At 48.3% G+C, this 22,235-nt stretch overlaps 1 protein-coding gene across 9 annotated transcripts; it reads right to left on the reverse strand.

Annotated features, from left to right (window-relative positions):
- Positions 1-2,161: 2,161 nt before the first annotated feature.
- Positions 2,162-21,654, reverse strand: znf800a (zinc finger protein 800a). 9 transcript variants are annotated; one of them, XM_049024350.1, is made up of 7 exons: positions 21,294-21,653; positions 14,959-15,027; positions 14,246-14,399; positions 6,777-6,872; positions 6,542-6,685; positions 4,802-6,425; positions 2,162-4,166 (listed from the first exon to the last, which is right to left on the reverse strand). In XM_049024350.1, coding segments are annotated over exons 2-7 (2,070 nt in total). In that variant the 5' UTR covers positions 15,010-15,027; positions 21,294-21,653; the 3' UTR covers positions 2,162-4,165. The 9 variants fall into 9 exon arrangements, with proteins under 9 accessions (XP_048880307.1, XP_048880320.1, XP_048880284.1 ...); XM_049024363.1 differs by lacking the exons at positions 2,162-4,166; positions 21,294-21,653 and adding exons at positions 17,555-17,671; positions 20,929-21,263 and having other exon boundaries at positions 4,798-6,425; positions 14,246-14,396; XM_049024327.1 differs by lacking the exons at positions 2,162-4,166; positions 21,294-21,653 and adding exons at positions 17,555-17,671; positions 20,929-21,263 and having other exon boundaries at positions 4,798-6,425.
- Between the last annotated feature and the right edge of the window lie 581 nt (positions 21,655-22,235).

A 22,235-nucleotide genomic window follows, 5' to 3' on the forward strand; every position in this document is an offset into this window, starting at 1 on the left:
CTTCATTTCTTCCAAGTGGCTTGCTATTACGGCAAATATTTTTTTATTTCGAGTCGTGTCACCTAAATCCCACTGGATCTGTTCATTTGACCATATGGCGATTAAAGACTGCGTTTGTCCATCCTACCATTTTACTTTTGTATATATTTTTTGTTTCTACTGCTTTTTATTTTGTTTCGCGCTGTTCGCTGTGTGTTTCACAATATGCCGGTTGTATTTTGTGTTTCAGCGGCAGGCTATTTGCATAACCAATCGACAGCAAATACGTTTGCCAGTCCCACCCCAAAGTACCCAAGTACCAAAGTACCCCAGCTGGCTTGGCACTTTCGGTACAGGTACTCGACCGGAAGTCAATGGAAAAGGGAAAGTACCGTACTTTTTGCGGTGGAAAATCGCCCATAGATCAGCACAGGTGGAACATGCAGCACTGAGCCATCCATCCAGCCGTGTGCGTGTCAGCCTGTATCGGGGGGGATCACATGCCGGTGAACAGCCAGAAGCTGCAAATGAAGGCTTCTAACTGGTACGTTTTGTTTCCTGGGACAATTTACGGCACGTAACTGTAATAGCCCCACTTCAGCCTAGGCACTTCAGCATTGTAACAAAAACACTGAAATGTTTTTTTGTCTCACGCAACAAACGAATTTAAAATGCTAGTTTCGGCATGTAAGTTTTATTAAGAATCTCAAACAGCAAACTGGGCAGCTTGTAAATGCGTCGTTTGTGATGAATTTGGGTTTCTGCTTTCAGTTGTTTACTGCACTATGAGTTAGATATTTGTTTAGCTTATAAAAAGCCGTCTACAGGAAGTACAGCAGGGCCTCCTCAGTGTCAGTATCCCAGACTTCGTAATTTCGTTTACTTGTTAGGATATAAACACGGCATGTAAACACACAAAAAGGAAGACAGGAATGTTACATGCAGTGATTGTTCCAGTTAGGGTTTGCACACATTACAAAAAAGAAATACTGAGTGATGCAGATGTCAGAAAGTTTGTTTTGAATAAAGCCTTTGGTTTACATTTACATCCACATTATCAGCACCTTTCATCATTGTTCATGCTTAAAGCTCTTGATAAATCAGAAATTTTTATTAGCCAAGTACAGAGAAGTACAAGGAAGGCTGAGGCCAGACACCCTGCGGAGGAAACTAATTTCTGCCGCTTGTATCTGCGATCTCATTCTTTCAGTCACTACTCAGAGCTCATGACCATAGGTAAGGGTAGGAACGTTGATCGACATTGAAAGCTTTTTCTTGCCAATCTCGCGCTCCCTTCTTTCCTCTCGTGAGCAGCACCCCAGATATGTGAACTTCTCCTCTTGAGGCAGTAGCTCATCCTCCACCAGTAGAGGGCGATCCACCCTTTTCCCGGTCGGGAACCATGGCCTCAGATATGGAGGCACTGATATCCCATCCCAGCCCCACAACAGTGGATCCCATACCCTATAGTCCCACAGGACCCCAAGGGAACACAATCGTATGCTTTTTCCATGTCCACAAAGCACATGTAGACTGCTTGAGCAAATTCCCACAAACTCTGAGGTTGAAGAGGTAGTCCAGCACACAACGGGCACTTTCTCCCCTCTTCATTTGGAGCTCCATCCACCATGTGCAATCTTCCTTCTGTGATGTTGCAGTGATTGAGGAAAAAAATATAATCGATGCTTTTAAATAAGTGAGTGATCGTCTTCTAGGGAGAACAATTTCTGTTTAAATCCTGGCCTGAGCTCATTCTGCTCAATTACTAAAAACAGCATGTAACGAAGCGTTTTTGGTTCAGTCATGTAATCATGTTTAGGACTCGGGGAGGATATATGACCACTGTACATCAGCCACAAAGGAGACTTAAATGAAGACTCAAAACCGGGGCCTATGGTGCAAAAAAACAAGCCTCATTCAATCATGAGAGAACTGAAGACTTCCTGAGAAACCACGTTAAAACAAACCAATGACTGTCGGTTTGAGAGGCTGAACATGCTGCATTAACACACAGCTCCAATCAAATTACACTTAACATAAAATGTTCACAGCGCTGAAACATCAAGCAGCCATTCATCCTGAAAACCTCTGAAACCCATTTAGGCAACCATGCCCCTTCACCCACCCAGGTCCTAAGTGGACAAAACGGCAAATTTTAAGGTCATGAATGATAAATCACAGCTGACAGCCTTTTAGTTTATTATTGACAAACAGTGCATCCAGCAAATTACATTCATCTAGACAGTAACAAGCAACAATCTATGACTTCTTTCCCATTAGTTACATTGGTTTAGTAGTACAGGACAGAAGGACTAGACTTTCTCTGCTCTAATTGGAGACTCTCAAGCAGTTTTAAATAAAAATGAAAGATTCCAATGGTGTGAGAACTGAGGGTACATTTGGGGGAAGCCAGATGAGTGAAACATAAAAGTGAAAGTTTCCAAACACCATGGACCTGACCTGACACCACCGGAGTGGAAAGAATGCGCTTCTGACATGTTTAAAACATGCTCCACCTCATAGCAGCCGGAGTAGGGAACTTCCACCAGCCAACGGCGATGTGGGTTTGTAGGACATGGGGAGAGAGGCGTGACCAGAAGGATCTCCGAGGTCCGGTCACGATACCATGTTCTTCACACACACTCACCTGACACCATCAAGCTACATTTCATCGTAAGGTTCGATCACAGATCTCTTCCATAGCACGGACTGAAAAATCCAAGTGGCGTTTCGTTGCTTAAACATTTCCAGGTTATTTCATGTCATGTTAAACAGGAATTCAGTAGGAATGGGATTTAATTAGAGGAGAATATTGAAGTCTGACTCGCTGATCAAAGGAAGGTCACAACTAGTAAAACAGACCCAGCAGTTTATGATCGTGTCTTCAGTTCTCTGTCCGAAGAGAGAAAGTAAAAACAAACCAGGCTTCTCTCTTCCAGGAATAAGCTGGGAAATAATGGATACTGCAGATTCTTCGATATGAACAGATGAACAGATACGAGACAAATATCATGAAGACCAAGCAGAGTCAGCACACACACACACACACACACACACACACACACACACACAAAAGTTCCCTTACACGTGCCTTAACTCCCTGCAAGTCACACAAAACTCCCAATCTAAGAGAGATCAGACCTCCCCTTACACACCTGGTAAGTACTGCTTAGATTCAGTGGTAAAGCTTTCGAGGGGGATATGATATTTACAGGGTAACATCTGAAGGTAAAAATATAGATGCTTCAAACCAAGTGCTGCCATATTAGTTCACATAAATAGACTTCTGACCACGACCCTGGTCAACACCTTCTGAAATCCAAAATAAAACCTCTACCAGAATATTTCCCTCTTTTAAAAAAATAATCATTTTGTACAGTTAAATAAATCTTTCGCATTTGTCTGATTGGAGGACATACACTTCTGCAGTTCTATTCAAAGCCCACAGTTTCAATGCCCAATCCATATTCAATACATTTCAGTCTGTATACTTCCTTTAGCACTTGTGGAGAATCCCAAAATTCACAGAGGTTGCCCACAATCGAAATACCTCCCACCCACTGGGCACAGGCTAGTGTGCCTCTGCCATTGGCCAAGGAAAACCAATTCTGGAAAAAGATTGGACCACAGAGCTGCCAGTCAAGATGGGAGGCCATGTGTTTGCTCTGCTACTGGCTCAGAGCACTCGCGCTGATCCACGGCCTGTCGAGGGTTTCTGACCACTAAAAGCTCATGCTAACAAGCTTGGTCCCCCCTCCCCTCCCCTCCCCTCCCCTCCCCAGATGCTGAGGCGCAGGTCTCACAGCCGTGACCATTTATACACACAGCACATACATTCAGGACTCTGGGGTGACACTACTGCACTAATGCTTACTCTACAAAGGAATTCCACAATGTTGACGTTACAGCCCGGTTGTCATATAGCTCTAAAGTTAAAATGACATGATTCTATCAGACTTGCAGTGCATGGATCCATCTGGAATGCTACTTCATTAATATCTGTATCGTAGGACGCTGGATTCTGCCTATTAATTCAACCAGCACTCGAGAAGTTATCCATCGCCTCGTATTCAGTCCCAAACATTCCATCCATCCATCCATCCATCCCCTCCTTATATGGCGAGTGGCTTCCTCGGTTGCTGATATTTTTCTTCTGTTTGAGAATCCAGTGCGAGTCATGTGGGGATCTGGGGGGGGGGGGGGGGACGAGAGAGCGAGAGAGAGAGAGCAAGAGATGACACCAGGTGCTGTTACACCAAGCTTCAGGGTTTGTTCATGGCGCACTCACACGTCACTCACTCACACAAGCAGAGATGACAGGGCATTAGGTAACTCCAGCAAACCTCGGCTAGCAATCAGAACCTGCAGGCCAGTCTTCTGGCTGCCCTGTGCCGACACACCTGCCAGGGACGATGCAGGCCGAACCGGAGTCGCTCTCACATGATTGAAAACAGTGATGTCAACAACACTCTGTTGCTGCCCGATGATAAACAGGCATCTCCAATGGTGCCAACAGCATACAAATTAATCCCGCTTCATATCCACAATTCATTTTAACTAGCTGTTAAGCCAATGTTGTTCAAACTAGCTATATAATCTATACAAACGCCCATCATGAATACAAATGTTAACTAGTACGAAGAAATACTAGTAAATATATGACTTCATAAAACATCTTTTCATTGGTCAATTAGACATCAAACACACTCAGTACACGGGAGGATGGCGTATTCCATACACAGTAGGTCAACACAGCCAAAACAGTCAGATATGCGGCTTTCACACCGGCGTACATGCACATCGGACTGCAGGGGGTGCTCACCAGAGTAAGGCTTTGGAGCGCGTGCTGCGCCCTTTGGCTCGGCCGTCGTCTCCCGGCGTGAGACCGCTGTTGGCGCGGTGACTGCGCTTGTGTGACTCCAGGTAGAGCTTTTTGGCGAAGGCGCGCCCACATACGTCACACGTGTGCAGCACAAAGTTCTTGGTGACCTTCAGCTCGGCGCCGCCCTGCTGGCCGTCCTGCCTACGGCCAGCGGGGAAATTGGCGGCAGCGGGAGGTGCCGGGGGAGGGTCGTGTCGTTCCTCGGCATCCTCCCTATGCGGGCCCCGGCGTGTGGCACTGTTCAGCACCAGCTCGGCCGGCTTCTTGACCGCCCTCGTCTCCAGCGTGGGCACAATCTTGGCCAAGTAGCGGGATGACTTCTTGTGCACCACGGTGATGTGCCGGATGACATCGCGCTTGCGCCGTGACTCGTAGCTGCAGATGGGGCAGCAGTAAAACTTGATGTAGATCTCGGTGCCATCGGTGTGCAGCTCAATGTGCTTCGTCAGGTTCTGCCTGGATGTGAACTGCCGCTTGCAGAGCTTGCAGTAGAGCTGCCGAAAGTCGAAGCCCACTGCCAGTTTGGACCTGCGGGCTTTGGGGCCCTCTCCTTCCTTTTTGGGTTTCTTCTTTATGCCTGCTGGCTTCTTCTCCATCTCCGGGGCGACAGGGGGTCCACCCGGAGGTACCCGGACCTCAACGTCACTGCGTTCCAGAGCCTCTTGCTTCACCTTGACTCCGGGGCTGGGTCCGGGCCCATTCTCCAGAGTGTGGATCTTGTGGACGATACGCATGTGTCGCTTGAGCATGACCTGTGAGCTGTACTTCCTATGGCACAACAGGCAGCGGCAGCCCGAGAGGCTGAATTCTGATGCCACCTTGTGGCGGCGCGTGGTGGTAATGGGCACGTCTAGCGACAGCGGTTGGCCGGGCCGTGTCGCGATGTCAGGTGTGATGGTGTCACGCCGGAGGCCACGGTGCACTTCGTCGAAATGGCGCCGCACGTTGGCCTTGGTGGCGAATGACTTCTGGCACATGGGGCAGCTGCGGCCAGCGGCCCCCGGGGCCCGGCGGGGCCGGCGTTTCACCATGGACAGCAGGCTGAGGGGCAGTGTGCGAGTCTCGGTGAACTTGCGCAGCTCCTCCAGCTTACTCTCGTGCGCCTTGCGGCAATGCCTCCTCACACCCCGCCGTGAATTGAACTCCTTCCCACAAAGGCAGCAGGAGATCCTCACACCATCCACCCCACCGGTGATGGCTTCCTCCTCCTCCTCCTCCTCCTCCTGATTTTCCTCCCTTTGAGGCACCAGCTCTACCTCCTCTTGCGCAGGAGACTCCTCTTTCTCGCAAGGTGGCTCCTCCTGGGCCTCTGGCTCAGCCGGCTCTTCCACCTCCCCTGGTGGGCTCTCCGTCGGTTGGACAGCAATGATCTCTGGGGCTGGGGGACAGGCAGCCTCCGGCTCAGGCTCCTGATTGTCCTCCCTGGAGAGGAACTGGAAGACGGCATTCTGGTTGGTCTCAATGGGCTCCAGCCTCACCACGTACTCGGGCTGGTCCTTCCTTGGGTAGATGGCCTCCAGAAGCTCCTTGATGGCCTTGCTCTGCTTGTTGTCTGAAGGCGGGTCTGTAGGGACAGAGATCAACGGGGAGACAGGGGGCAGGTAGACTTATCGTGACCTTCAGAGTTGGCTTATGAACCAATTTGGAGTGGAAGGGAGGAGGCAGGATATCTGAACTGACCATTGATGTCCAGGATGCTGGGGAAGCAGTAGAACTCCTTGTGAGTGATGAGGTTGGGCAAGCCGCGGAAAAGACTGCGACAGAGCTTACACTCAAAGATGGTGTCCACCTCCCTCAGCAGGATGTGCTTTAGCTGCGCCGTTCCTGTGGAGCCGAACACAAGGGGGTGCCATTGTGGAATTGCCAGGCTGAGGGCCGACGGAATCATGGGATAACTGCAGAAGAGCCTGCCTACCTGAGCGGAAGCATTCAATTATCTGCTGGATCCCAGACTTGGACGTCTGAAGCTGCTGCTGTAAGAGTGGAGGGTCACCTGGCTCCAGGGAGAACGCTGAAATCAAAGCCGAGTCGTTCTGTTAACGCCCTCAAACAGGGCTTCCACACAGCCTTCACCACCCTGCCTCAAAGTGCAGTGTTTATCATCATTTTACTCCAAGCTTACGTCACCGTCACGCTTACTTAGGGCTGGAATCGACAGTACTGTGCAAATTAAAGTAGGAAGCCACCCAACCTGACTGGGGTGCTAATGAAGCAGCAGAGGCAAGAAGATCTTAGCAGGCAGACAGTCTGACAGCAAGCCTGTTTTATTAGGACCTCTGTGGGAACCGTGCTTACCCAAAGTTATCTATTAGCGGAAATGGAAGTCGGTCTTAGGAACCAAGTCAGAATTCTAAGTATGTGTGTCTAGCTGTCGTGTTTTCCCTAAGATACAGAGGGCACCAGCAGGAAAGTTCCACATCTACATTCGGTGGAACATGGTGGAGGCAGTGTCATAGTCTTGGGGCTGCTTTGCTGGTGGCAGAGCTGATCTTCACCAAATCCACAGAATTCCTCTCGCAGCGTACTTCAAAGGCATCTCATCCTATCGGCGTTACTCATCAGGCGATCCTGCGCTAATTAGCAGGACACCGACCCAAAACTCACCTCGAGTGCAAGACCTGGCAATGTGAAAGACAGCTTGAACTATTGACCTGACCTGCCCATATCAAGACCTTAGTCCAGCAGAGGTTGACCTGGACAGAAGCGTTAAACCAAAGCAAACTCTGCATCTCAGGGTTTATGTGAAAGAGTTGCTGAGACCTGGGATGGATGTCCTGTGATTAATTTTAACAAAATTTCTTGCACGTGTAACTATTATTAGGGCAGATAAAAAGATCCGGCCTGCTTGGTCTCATGACCTCCGAACTCATATGGGACAAACTGGAAAGAAGAGTTAAACCAAAGCAGCCCACAAGCACTCTGGGAAGTGCAGGGTAGGCATGCCCTGTTACCTCCTGCTAAAACATGACGCACGTTTCTGAAGCTGTTCGGCTTCACTGCGTCACCAGTCATACACCTGGCAGAGGATCTGGGTGACAGGCTCCAGTGTGCCGGCCCGCACCTCAGAGGAGCAAATTAACTCTCCCTTCATGTTCCCTAACTTCTCGTGTCAACTCCAACAAGCAGGATATGCAAGAACAAAACACTGAGAAGCCATGTCGCCCCCAGCAGGTGTGGAGGTGTATGGCAGCGTCCCTTTTCTGAGATCGGGATCAGCAGCATCACTGGCTGCAAGACAGTTTCCATGGCGACGGGCAAGCAGACACTGCATGTCACTCAGGACGAAACGAGGGGGGGGGGGCAGTGTTTGAGCAGAGGCAGCACTACGTTGCTCTTACTTCAACTGACCCAACACCCCTCCGGCTGCATGCCGTGACACCGATTCCAGTGTCAGGAAGTCACCACAACACACCTGGGAGAGTCATCCGAGTTAAAAGGAGTAATAAATAATAAGGCAAAAGCTATTGGTCTGAACAGCCATGACATTCCCCAAAATCAACACTGAGCCATCACCTCCCCCTCCCACCCAGACTGCTGCCTACACTGTGGGAGGGGGCAAGACAATGACTGCGCAGCTGCGCAGCCACATGCGCAGTGGGAGCACAGCACCACTCCTGTGTGTTGCAGGTCAGTCACGCCCTTTCATAAACCTGAATATTAAACAATCCATGTGCTCCCACTGCCAGCCCACAGAAACATTGTAAACTCACTTTAACTCATAGCCTGCAAGGCGCTCAGAGAGTGGCTGCGTCGAGTCAATACGTCAGTGCAGAGATCCACCGATCCCACTTTTTCAGTTCCAATACCGATACCTCAGCTTTGGATATCGGCTGATACCAAGTACCACTCCGATACCAGTGATTAATAAGTTGTAGGCTTTGCCTCACTGCGTAGAAGAAGCTGTGATCATTCTTTTTTGTGTAAGTGAACATCAGGCTTAAGTAAACAAAGCATGCATATGCATATTTTATATATATATATATATATATATATATATATATATATATATATATATATATATATATATCATACACACACACTGTATATATGCATGTATAATTTGGTACATTTAGCCAATATGTACAGTGGAAACCGATAAAGTGATCGCGTCCGTCTGGCTGAAACTGATCACTAAAATTGCATGATCATAATGACTGACACTTTATTAATCCCGGGGGACACTGTCTGTACGCCTGCCTCGCCTTGCTCTTCCTGGTGTAAGCTGTGTCTGTACGCCTGCCTCGCCTTGCTCTTCCTGGTGTAAGCTGTGTCTGTACGCCTGCCTCGCCTTGCTCTTCCTGGTGTAAGCTGTGTCTGTACGCCTGCCTCGCCTTGCTCTTCCTGGTGTAAGCTGTGTCTGTACGCCTGCCTCGCCTTGCTCTTCCTGGTGTAAGCTGTGTCTGTACGCCTGCCTCGCCTTGCTCTTCCTGGTGTAAGCTGTCCACCTGTTGGGGCGCCCAGCCACACAGGTTCAGCCCATTGAGACACACGCTGCCTCCTTCATAACCATTTTTTTCCCTTTTTATGTCTCTACAGATTACCATCTAATTGACAGTTGTACATTTATTATATAACCTATAAGGTAATAAAAACGGACAGTGACTATCTACTGAAATGTATCTATACCTCGCAGCGACCCGGACCGCAGGAGCTGTGACTGGTCCGCTACTTATAATTGTGACTGAACATGAAGGGTTAGTTACAACTAACATTAAATAACTAAACTTATTTAATAGGGGTGTAACGCCGATATTACAACATGACAAGATTCCGGAGTGAAAAGTGGTCTCGCGAAGGCGCTGAAAATCAGCTGCTGTAAGCATGTCGGCGTCTGACGAAATTACCGCAGACGCCCAAAACACTTTTACATCTCTGGTGTGGCAGCATTTTGGGTATAAACGGCGAAAGGGTGACGGACGAAACACGAACCGCCTGTAAGCACTGTAGGGAAATAACACTGTACACAGAGGCTAATGCTACTACTGTGCAGAGCCATTTGCATCATCAGAGCTCTTTACTTAAATCCACTGCACCGGTGAAGAACACATTAGAAATAGGATTTATATTTATTTGTTTTACTTATATTCTATTTTATGTTCAATCGAAAAGTCAAATAGGAGAGAAACCTGTCATTTGAGTTTGTGGTTAAATATTTTATGGTGCTAGATATTTGTTCTGTTCATTACTGCATATGATGATGGTGATTAACACATTTCACCATAAATCTGCATTATTTAATTTAAAAGACAAAAACGCTAATCAAATAAAAGGCTGTCTTCCAGCTATATATTTCCTGTTTGAAGTTTTCCTTAAAATATTGTTAAAATATCGCCTCGTCTCGCGAGCTCGCGCTCCTATTATTTAATGTTAGATATAAATAATGTTTCGGTTGCATTTTCTCTCGCTTTTCCATAATTTGCGCTAAAGTTTGTTGTTGCGGTCTTTCTCTGCTAGGATTAGCGAATTCCGTGTACTCCGCACTGCGGCGTGTCGTTTGGGGGAGCTGCCCCTTCCTCCTCTTGGCATTTTAGCGGAACAGACCTCACACTCTAACGTTGCAATTAAGTGGTACCGGTCCTCGGTATCAATATTTATGAGTATCAGTATACGAGTACAGTGTCGGCCCGATACTCGATGCTGGTATCAGTACCGGTGCATCCCTACTTCAGTGCTCTCCAGCACTTTGTTTTTTACACCAAACAAAACGTTTACTTTCTTTTTGCTACACAAATCATAAAAGGGGAACCTTACAGTGCTGTTTGTGCCTAATTAAAATATCTAATCAGAATCTACCATCACACAAACATGTGGAGTGACATAAGTAAACCTTACGCTGCATGTATATTTACAGTATATGCGCATGATGGACGTGACTCATCTTCAAGGTAGAAGTGTGTGATTTCCTGCTGTTCTTGGCCTCAGGAACGTCCCTCTTAAGGGTCCAGCGGAAGTCAGCCAGCACACTGGGATTCCTCCGGCCCTGACATCGCTTTTCCGTATCAGACAGAACAGCACACTGGGATTCCTCCTGCCCTGACATCGCTTTTCCGTATCAGACAGAACAGCACACTGGGATTCCTCCGGCCCTGACATCGCTTTTCCGTATCAGACAGAACAGCACACTGGGATTCCTCCTGCCCTGACATCGCTTTTCCGTATCAGACAGAACAGCACACTGGGATTCCTCCGGCCCTGACATCGCTTTTCCGTATCAGACAGAACAGCACCCTGCCTCAGCACGTCCAAACATGTTACAGGCTCTAAACTCTGGCAAGAGACGCTTAGTCCTTTACACCCCTCAGCACATTTCTTAAATCAACATTATAAAGTGCATAAGACAGCCTTGTTATGTGAAATATTTTAAACATTTTACAATAACAAAATTGCCCATTTCTCATAATCCTTATGTGACGTAAAAATGCTGAAGGCATTTCTGTGATCAGCATCACAACATCAATCTCACGCATCAAAAATCATACAGGAAACAAAAACACTGTAAACCTGTGTTATCTACACCGTCGCTTCAAATCCGACTAACATCAGGTTTACCAGGGAAGCACTGCTGTGCATCCGGCAATCCACCCCGACGGCTCAGATGTCAGATCCCTCACGAATGGAGAGGTTTCCTGCACATTATAGCCGGAGGAGCCCTGGCTCTCCGCGGGAGACATAGGAGGGGAAGCGAGCCGCGCTCCTCCAGCTCAGTCAGCCAGGCTTTCGGACTCCGCCTTCAACTCTGCCTCTCCGCGGCAAAATGGACAGACTCCTACTTCTCAGCAAAACGAACTTTTCACTAGGGGCTTTTTGCTCTGTGCCGCCACCTACTTCACATAAACCTGGCTCTGTGAATCCATACCAGACACCACATTACATCTGACGGGTTTCAAAGCTTTACAGAGTGAAAAAACACAGAGAGACAGAAGGGGGTTTTATATAAATGAGGATTGGGGCATTGATGTGAGAGGGCTGAAGCACCTGGTCAGCGTTTACGTCTCAGCGCGAGCCTGTGTGCGTGAGGCACTGTAACTGTATCTATCGCCAGCTTGGAGCAGAAATACCCAACTTCCCTGCTAATTATCTTGGTGACTTCAACAGAGCAAACCAGAGATAAGAACTGCCTAAGATTCAAACGGCACATCAAGAGCCCAGAGACAGTAACACGCCGGACCACTGCTAGCGTTAAGCAGACCTACTGTGCCGTTTATTCATCTTCTCCCACCCTACAGGCAGAAATGTCAATCTTCTACATCTGCGGTCAATGCTATAAGATGCACCAGTCAGGCTTGGTTTGACTGCACTGACTAGAGTGCATTTGAACCTGGATGAGCTCATGGACACCGTCACATCTTACATCAACATCTTCATAATTCACTTTTCGTGTGCACTTTTGGTCACACACAGGGCACGCTGACGTAAATTTCGTCGTCAGGGGTTTGCACCAGACGGTTACAGATGGTGTCTGTGTAGTGGATGATGTATGCAGGGAAACTGACTAGGCATGTCCAGTAGATGGCCGCACCTTTCCCAGAACAAAGGTCAACCAAGAAAGAGTATAGGTAGGATACTTGTACCAAGTGCAGGGATACCTGCTTATCTAATGTTTACTGTCCAGATAATTTACACTGAAGAACTGTGAAGCAGACCTGTGAGCACTCTTCCGGACCAAGGAGAAACCAGGCCCAGACTGTATCTCACTGTCCTACGCAAAAGCATTTGCTGATCAACTAACTTCCATCTTCACTAAGATCACTAGAAAATTCCATCATAAGCCAATTGCCAAAACATCTTGCATAAAATGACTGAGTGACTACAGGCTTGTTGCTCTGACATATGTGGTCATGAAGACCTTGGAAAGACTGACTTAGACCCCCCTGAAGGACATCACATCCATCCTACTGACCCCGCTTCAGTTTGCCTACCGAGCGATCAGTCAACATGGGCATGTCTACATGTCATTGGGCCTCTCTGGCCCACCCCACCTGTCACTGGATTTCTGTGCCCCCCCCCCCCTCACCTGTAATTAAATCAGTGGCCCATTCCACGCCCGGGTCTCTGGCCCATCCCACCTGTCATTAGATCTGTACCACCCCCACCTGTCATTAGATCTGTACCACCCCCACCTGTCATTAGATCTGTACCACCCCCACCTGTCATTAGATCTGTACCACCCCCACCTGTCATTAGATCTGTACCACCCCCACCTGTCATTAGATCTGTACCACCCCCACATGTCATTGGATCTCGGTGCCCCCCCCCCCGGTAATTAGATATGTACCCATCCCACTCCTGTGACTGGATCTCTGTGGCCCATCCCACCTGTCATTGGATCTTGGTGCCCCCCCCCCATAATTAGATATGTACCCATCCCACACCCATGAATGGACCTCTGTGGCCCACCCCCACCTGTTATTGGATCACCAACTTCCTAAGAGACAAGAAGCTGCAGGTGATGAGTGAGAAGCGCACATGCAGCCCCCACGCAGTCAGCAGGGGGCCTCCAGGGACGTCTGCTCTCTCCACCACTTCTCTCCCTCTATACCATGACCACACTTATGTGAACATACTTGGCCAAATAAACCTGATTCTGATGACACTGTGTGAGCTGTAGAGGGCGCCATGCAGTTGGCTGTATTTACAGGGTTCAAACCGCTGGCCAGGTCACATGATCCAGGGCCCTAAACAGGCGCCTAAATCAAGAGGATGAACACAACAGCAAGCTACACTCAGCTACATAGACTAATGGGACCCCACAGCCTACAGTGCAGGCGACAGCACCATTAGGAGACGAAAAGACCCGAGTGTCCCAGGACACTCCAAGCTTCTGTACTGTCGCCCCCTACAGGTCACACACAAACATAGCCATGACACATTCAAGCAGGTGCTGGGTATTTTCAGTCTTGGCTGAGCTGAAATCTGAGCTGTAGTATAACTTTACCTTTATATTACATATTGAATAATTACAGTGAAAAATTTACTTCATTCACTGTACTTGTATTCTCTTTTAGCTTTTCTTGCAACTTTTTATCCATTTCTAATTCTAAGTACTTATTTTGATATCCTTCCATCTCTTATTGCAAAGTCTGGTGCAGCAGCAATTTCATTTCACTGCTGGGGTAGCAGTACATTCACAGAAGGGACAATCTGGAATCTAATATAAAACATTCACAGGTCAGTGCTGGCATTGGAGTTTTAGTGTCATGTGACAGGAAGTAGGCGGGAACAAGTGCTGCAGAAAGTGGAGTAACTGGAGGAATTTTCACTTGTAGTGATGTCACACGGTGAAAGCAGCCAAAGAAAAACCTCACGGCTCTAATTTCAGGCCTGTTAACACGTGGGAAGCTACACAACAGCGAACACGCACAGCGCGTAAAGGGTAAAGGTCACCTGGTGGTTTGAGCCCCACGTCGGCGTCTGTGCCGGGCACTGTGGCCTCGCCATCCTCATGCTGCTGCTCTGTCTGGCAGCACTGGTCCTTGGTCGGGGTCTTCTGCAGTTTGGCCTTGGGCTCCCCTACTTCCCAGTCCATCCTGCTGATCTGCTGAACCAAGGAAGCAGCAAGAGGGGTCACTGACAGCCCCCAAAAGGCAGGTGGGCCTCGGTCAGCCCTGACAGCCCCCAAAAGGCAGGTGGGCCTCGGTCAGCCCTGACAGCCCCCAACAGGCAGGTGGGCCTCGGTCAGCCCTGACAGCCCCCAACAGGCAGGTGGGCCTCGGTCAGCCCTGACAGCCCCCAACAGGCAGGTGGGCCTCGGTCAGCCCTGATTATGGCTGGTTCCTCCTCTCCTCTGACCTCACTAACCTGGCCCCAACAATCGCAAACGCAGTCCTCAAACTCTGCCCGCCCCTTCAATGAGTGCCTACCCTACTGTGCCTGTCCAAGCTGAAAAAAATACCAAGGATTACCATGACGTCTGCGTCACTGAGCACAACCTCCCCAGTGCTTAACGGGCCATAAGCAATCGACGCGCAATTAACGGCTGGCGTCTCCCACGGGTTCCCCAAGCGCTGCGCCTTTAAGGAGGCGTGGATGCTGCAGGCAGCCAATCAGGCGGCCTCCTCAGAGACTGGGGGCGGGGCAGGGCGGGGTGGCTCCGGTACCTGCTTCCGCAGGTGAGGGGTCTTCCTCAGAGCAGAGTGCGGTTTCTCCATACTCCTCCTCGCAGTGACCTGGAAAAGCAGAAAGTGTGCAGTCAGTCAGCTCTGCTACACAAGTTAACGTTTCGCTCTATTAATACAAAAGTCCCACAGGTCACATGTAGATTGATGTCACCCTTCGGTGGGGGGGGGGCTGCATTTTCTGAAAGCTGCATATCATTTTGGAGAATCCCTGAGCCTGTTGGTAGAGGCGAGTAGACAGGAAACCGTTTGGTGTCTCCAGTTTCACTGACTTCAGTCACTCTGTGCACCTTCACGTTGTATGTTTTTGCTTTTTCAAAGTCACTGTTTAGAGAGGTGATAAGCCCTCAGTCACACTGTGACCATCACGGCCTAAACTTTAGCTCTCCATTTGAGCTGATCACAGACTTCCTCTGACGCTTCATTTCACGAACAACTTTGTATTTCAGTATAGCGAGAGGGCAGTAGATGGCGCTCTAAACACGCAAACGGGAGAGGAGTGCTAAAGTTCACGCTAATGAAATTCATTTTTCCATGAAGAACTGACCATGAGCTCGTCTTTTACTGAGAATCCAAGCCTGTAATGGTGAGATTCAGGCTACCGTACCCTGCCAGGGGTGTCACTGTGCCAGACAGTTTGGTATGGGGACACGTGGATCAGACACGTGGACAGAGCATTGCCACTCATGGTAACCCTGGCTGGGAGCCTCTGGCCTTCTCAGCATGAGAAGGAGAGATGCAATCAGGAACAGCAGATCTGGAGAGGAATCACTGAGCTCTAGTGAAAATCATCTCAAAGTCAGAAACATCTTAACTGGACCATCTTAATGTTCGAAATAAAACAAAAAAAAAAGTTTCCAACATGCCTCTGAACGTCGCAGTGAGAGATGAAGGATGGACAAAGAGAAAGGACAACAGACCCAGCCAGATATATAAACACGTTATAGGACAGCGCTTCCCGGTGTCTTCAAATCTGTAAATCTGACTCCACTCTTCCGCAAAGAAAGTTTATTTTGTGTTTCACGGCACTTTAACTTTAGGGAGGCTCCCAGCATTTGTCTCCTCATTCCTTCTTCCCAAGAGACCACAGCTCACGTCAGCCCAACACCTGCCTGACCACCTCCGGGGGGGGCGGGGGGAGAACAAAAAAAGTCCCTGGAATTTTGGACCCAAATCCACCCTGGTTCTGAAAGGCCAAAGCAGATGCTGCCGTTACCAGTCTGCCTGAGGTAACCATTGCGCACATTCCTGCCAGCTCAAGTTATTCTACTGGTCAAAATAAGCTCTCAGGTTCCTCCTCCATTACTTCTATAACGGCACCATTAGCCCCTTATTTTTCCAGAGGAACTATTTTCGTACGACATGTAGACTGATATTCAGTTGTCCTCATTCACACCAAGGAAGAGAGCATTTCGCCAAGACACCGAGAACGGAAAGACGGAGCCCTCAATGCCAGTTATCGTGTAGAGCTGGGGTCACGGGCATGAGAACACCATTTTCAAAAGTAGCCAATGGCAGGTCTGCCTCCCAGGACACCAAGACTGCAATCACTGCACCTTTCTGCAGTTCCCAGTTAACTCGTCATGTGTGATAGCTATTTTGGGGCTCAAAATCCCCTGCATCAAGTCAACGGCAGGCGAAGATAAGAGAAGCGCCCGATGAAATCGCATTTGAAAGGGTAAGCCCTGCCCCTCCCCTCACCGGCCGCACCCCGCAGCCTCGATCAGATGATACTCCTTCATGCGTTTACAGCATGCCGCTGGCTACACTTCCTGTTATGTTGCACGTGTGTCACAATCGATTCAGAACCCGGGCTGCGCCAATTCAGGCAGCGACTGACATCACTTACGGTCCTCAGCTGGCTGGGAGGAGAGGATGCTGCTGTACCTCCTCCCAGGCCTACCTTTGCAGTCACATCTGCTTCACTGTACTGGTTTTCATGAAAATCAAGAGGACAATGTCAGATTTCCAGTTCTGCTCCTAAATTTGTTCGAGGACAAATTTGTCTCCCCCCCCCATATATACTTCTAACAACCATTTGTGTGGATAAACTTGTGAATTAATGATTCCATATATCTGCACATTTGGTAAGAATGGCAGTAGGACCCCCAGTGGCCTGAACACCACTTCACCGTGTAGCTCAGTGGGTTAGGGGGCCATGCCTGTGATCAGAAGATTTCCAGTTCAAATGCCAGACTTGGCAGAGTGATTTTACATGGCACATTCCATTTGAACTGGAAAGTTGGAATTTCTGAGTTACTAACTGGAAATTTCAACTACAACGCCCCCGAAGTCAGATGTCCAACCTGTAAAGTCAGAGCAACCTCGACGACAGAACTGAAGATGGCTACTCTGTGCATCAACAGTAAAAAGTTGTAGTACTTCACTGTTCATACTGTACTTTTGTCTTGTCTTAAATTAGTACTATCCAACCGCTATCTGTGGACATGTTGCCACGGCATTTGCGCGATATTTATAAATACAAACATCACGTAATTAATGTTGTAGTATTATGCAATGCATAACTGTTAATGCCTAGCAATGAATCTGGCTAGAATTGGAATTACTAACAGCTAACCTGGCTAGTTGTACTGGAATGTGGTTAACTAGGGTGCGACGTCATTCCCAGCTTTGGCTTTTGACTTCCAAGGTAAATGGAATGGAGCAACAGTCCAGCCTTTCATAGAAGTGTCATCTGATTACAAAGAAAATCACAGTTAATTCAAGCTCAGAGTTGTTAGGAAATTCACATGGTAGAGTCTGACTGATAAAATGGGAAATCTGTATTTAGCAAGATCTACCGATGCAGTGACCCTTACTACCTTACAGCAGCTGACAGACAGCCAAAGACCAAAATTACCTTTGGGGGTGTACATTTTTTGTAGTAACACCTGAAAATTAATAAGAGAGAAACTCTCAGTTCGCACAACAGCACCTCAGCAATACGTTCCACGTTCTCGGCAAACAGAAGTTCGGGTCCTGGAAGAACGTTACATCACACCAGCCCTTGGAGCAGAAGCTTCACCGTCAGAGTGCATGAGACACATCACAGAAAAAACAAACAGCAGCGCTTTCCTTTGTGGTCAGTACCACGTACCCGCCAGGCTGCTCCAGTGCTTCACGGGGCCGCATGTCTAACAAGGGCTAAATGATCATTTGTAGGACTTTTATACCAAGGTATTAGTTTTTATGATATCTATGCTAGTCAATTTAGCGTTATGACTTCCTTTAAGTTCACTTCCTGATGTCTTGGGGAGAGCACAGGATGTCATTTCCCTGCTCAAAACCACAAGCAATGCCACAGCTCGTCAGCTAATCAATGACAACTTCCTGACTGGCAGTTCCATGAAGTCAGAGACAAAAGCAGCCATTCCTTCAAGAAAGATGAAACCCCACTGATAATGGGCCTGCTTTCTATAAAGCAGCACCTCACTTAGGTCACACACCAACCGATGTCTGCAGGAAGGCTGCAAACACCAAGAAATCACTTCACAAGCCATACAAAAGTCACACATACTGTACAATACCTTCCAACAGTCACAGTAAGCCAACATTCCTCTTCCTGCCAGTAACAGTCAATAGCCCAACAAAGCCCAGTCACTTAAAAGGCCTGGGGTGATTTCATTGGCCAGTAAACCCTGCCAATCGTATTCTGTACAGGGCACCAAGTGTCACAGAGCAAAGAATAAATGAAGGGATCTGTAGATGAGGAGCACAGATTCAAAGGGCTTGGACACTGTTAAAATTAGATGTACAAAATGCAAAAAATAAATAAATAAATAAATAAATACAAAAGAGCCTACTGAATGTATTGAATTTAATTGGTTCAGCCCATCTACATCAGGGGTGGGCAATCTCGTCTGAAAGGGCCAGTGTGTATGCGGGTTTTTGGGATAACCTTTAGGTCAGCTGTTCAAACCCAGATGTGAGGACTCTTCAGCCAATTAGTCCTCTAATTAGTGACCTAATTAAAGAGTTACAGTGAAAACCTGTATATGCAACAGCCCTTTCTGGATAAGATTGCCCACCCCTGATCTAAATTGATGACGCTTTAGTCTGATACCAGCAAATTTCCACACAAGCAAAGTGAAGATGCAGTATGACTGCAGCATGACATCAAAGGGCTCTCCCTGAGGAACCATGCAGGTACCACTTGGAATTTGTGAAATTCAAGTCTACATGCAGTAAAGCTTTAAACTATATAAACTTTAAAGCACTGCATATTCTTCAGATGACAAACCACAAACCTGGGCCCAAACTTTCCCTATATAGAATAACACTGTTTTGAAGCATTCCGTTTATGAATGTGGAGCAGTGTTACAGCTCAGTCTTTGGGATACCTCTCAAGATCAATACTGATAACAGTGACCCTGGTATTAAATCAAACAGATTTGGCATGTTCATGCCTTACTGCGATGTAATTCCTACATAAGAGATATGTTACGGTGTTTTATATTTAAATTGCTGGTGTGTTTATGTCTGCATTCACGCGGTGTCTCGTTTCCTGACTACCGCTCTAAACTAGGCCGATGTGATCAGCTTATTTGAATACCACAATAATAGATACCACCACGAAGTCCGACTTTCCTGGTACACACCTCTATAGCACACGCACTCGTTGCCTCCATGGGTTCACCCTGATCTGATCAAAACCATCATTCCCACAGATCGACATCATAGTGCGGTTCAGATGTGACCGACCAGGGTAAGGCGAGATGTGCACTTTTTCATTTAGAGTCACCGGTGTCTATTTTGGACGCTTGACTGCATCAGCCGCATGCATATAGCCGGACACCCCGCTACAGGGCCGCTAGATGCGGGCGCGTTTAGGACCGCAAGCTGGAAAGGCGCAGCCAAGCTGCCCCGCCGGAGTCTGCATCGGCACGCCGAGTACCCACCTAATGGCTTTACTCCTTATCCCCCCCCCCCAAAGATTTTCGGCCCGAATCTGCACTTCGGATGATGCTATCCCCAACCCCCCCAGCAGGATGTAGACGACAAACAGCACTGGGAGGCACCATGTGGAACATCTGCATCCTGGCCGGTAACCCGGTGGGCCCAAGTACGTGCGGTCCGATGACTCCACTTTTGCACAAGCTGACTCGTTCCCCCAGCCGAGGTGTTTGTCCTCCGGTGGGAGGGACGCAGGTCTCCGATCCGCGTGCTTTTAATGTAGCCCGATGGGAGCTGCGTGCGCGGTGCTGCGCTGCGCGGTCACACGGCGTAGCGGGCTGGGGAAGCGGTGTGCCGTCCAACTCCCCATCTAACTCCGCTCAACTCGCGGGACAGGCCGCCGGCATCGCTCTACCCAAAAAACATGCACACAATCGGCTTTAAGTGGGCTAACCAGCGGCTAAAATATGTATATAAATACGTCTCCGCGAAGTAGCTGCGGACCGCTCGGGCGCCCGTGAATATGCGCAAAGCGGGACCTTCGTTGCGCAGCTACAGAGGCCGGTTTTGTGTTAACTTCACCCCGGCTAGCCAAATGGGAATCTTATTCCGACCTTTTCTTTTCTGGAAACCTACGGCAAAACAGTTTACCGTTCTCATGGCACGATTTGCATCGCCCCATTATCCCCTGAAATCTCCTTTACACGGTTATATTGTCAGTCCCCAAAACGCCCCTATTTTGGACCACAAAGGGCCAGATTAACTTGATCAAAGGAAAAGCCAAGTACAAAACGCACCTTTCAAAGCGTAAAAAGAGGCCCCTTTTACAGATTGCTGCATGGCAGGGAGTGTGGCGCAAAAGCGGGCTGAGCCGAAGAAAAGACATACAAAGAGCATGTCCACATACCCAGAAATGCGAGCCCGGCCAGCGGCGGCTTCTCGTCAAATGCCGTTAATCGATCCGTCTTATAAACTTACGGCCCGCGTTATTCCCCCAACTACCCCAGTAACGGCGAAATTTCAAGTGTAAAAATGTTGCGCTTTGCGACTCCGTGGCACCTTTTCCAAGACGGAGCTTGGCGCACAGCTCCGGTGACCCTTCCGGCTTTTGCGCGTCTTTCCACGGGCTGCGATTTCGCACAAAGTCGCGTATAAACGCCGGGCGACGGCCGAAACGTGCGCCGGCTCCCACCCCCGACAAGCGAAGCATCTAATCCGGAGGCCGGCGGGCGATTTTTAGCTTCGGAAAACGGCGTGTTTCCCCTCCTTGTGGAGGCAGAGTACAAGACAGCGATGACGCCATTTTCTGCAAAAAAAAAAACAACCACGCTCGGGAAAGCAAGGCAGAGGAATCGGGTCGCCCTTTCAACGCGACTCGGGCCCCGCGCCTTCACTCCCGGCAAAGCCGCTCGCCGAGTCCTTACCTGCGCGGGCCGCTCAATCGGGAGCCTAAAATTGTGATCGGCGGTGCGGAGTCAGCGTCCCGACGGTGCGGATGGCTTCTTACGCCTGCGAGCGCCGGTCCGCGGTCCGCGCCGGCAGCTGCCTTTGTGCACGGAGAGGGAGACCTTCCAGCTGAAGAGCGGCCGCTGCGCAAAGGTGCGGCGCCTCTTTCAGCTCCGCAGCAGCCTGAATGCCAGCGTCTTCCCCACTCGGAGGGGGTGCACCAGCATCAGATTAACTCCCCCCAGTAAAGGCGGGCAGCTCCGGTCAATTTGGACCCTGTTTATTCCGTCTCCGAGCTAAAACGCACGCCTGCTCACTCCAAATGGCGACACTCCGGCGTAATATGCAAAATTAAACAAACTGAAATGTGTCACTCTCGTTTTGGTTTGTTCTCACTCAGTCACTTATCTTATCTCATCTTAAATATACTTTAAATATATTACTTGTGTATTAATGCACGTCGGCTCGCTAAATTAATCCAGTTAGATTTTGTGCAGAACTGCGCACTTTATAAGCCGTTACGCTTTTAGTAAGTCAGTTTGCGCAAAAAAATAATAATTTAGCTCAATTGTATTTAAAAGTTTCGAAAGTTTTTACATAATAAATACGCCTGAATAAAATGAATTAAGTTTTGACTAATTCGTCCTATATTCAGTTTTTATAATTTCCCTTATTTCCTTAAACATAAATTTAACTCCAAATTTCTAAACATTATTGGGTATTTTCGTACTGTGGTTAATTGTTGAGAAACGCAACTTTTTAATAACATTTAAAAATGTTTCTTTTAAATTTTTATTTTAAAAATACATAATTTCAAAACAGATTTGCTTGCACGCCGGATTTCTGTTATTCGTGATATTTATCTTATAACTTTGGCATAAATGACCCTTATTAATTTCCTAGCTGCACAACATGAAGGC

This window comes from Brienomyrus brachyistius, chromosome 1 (genome assembly GCF_023856365.1).
Source record: "Brienomyrus brachyistius isolate T26 chromosome 1, BBRACH_0.4, whole genome shotgun sequence".
Classification (NCBI taxonomy): domain Eukaryota; kingdom Metazoa; phylum Chordata; class Actinopteri; order Osteoglossiformes; family Mormyridae; genus Brienomyrus; species Brienomyrus brachyistius.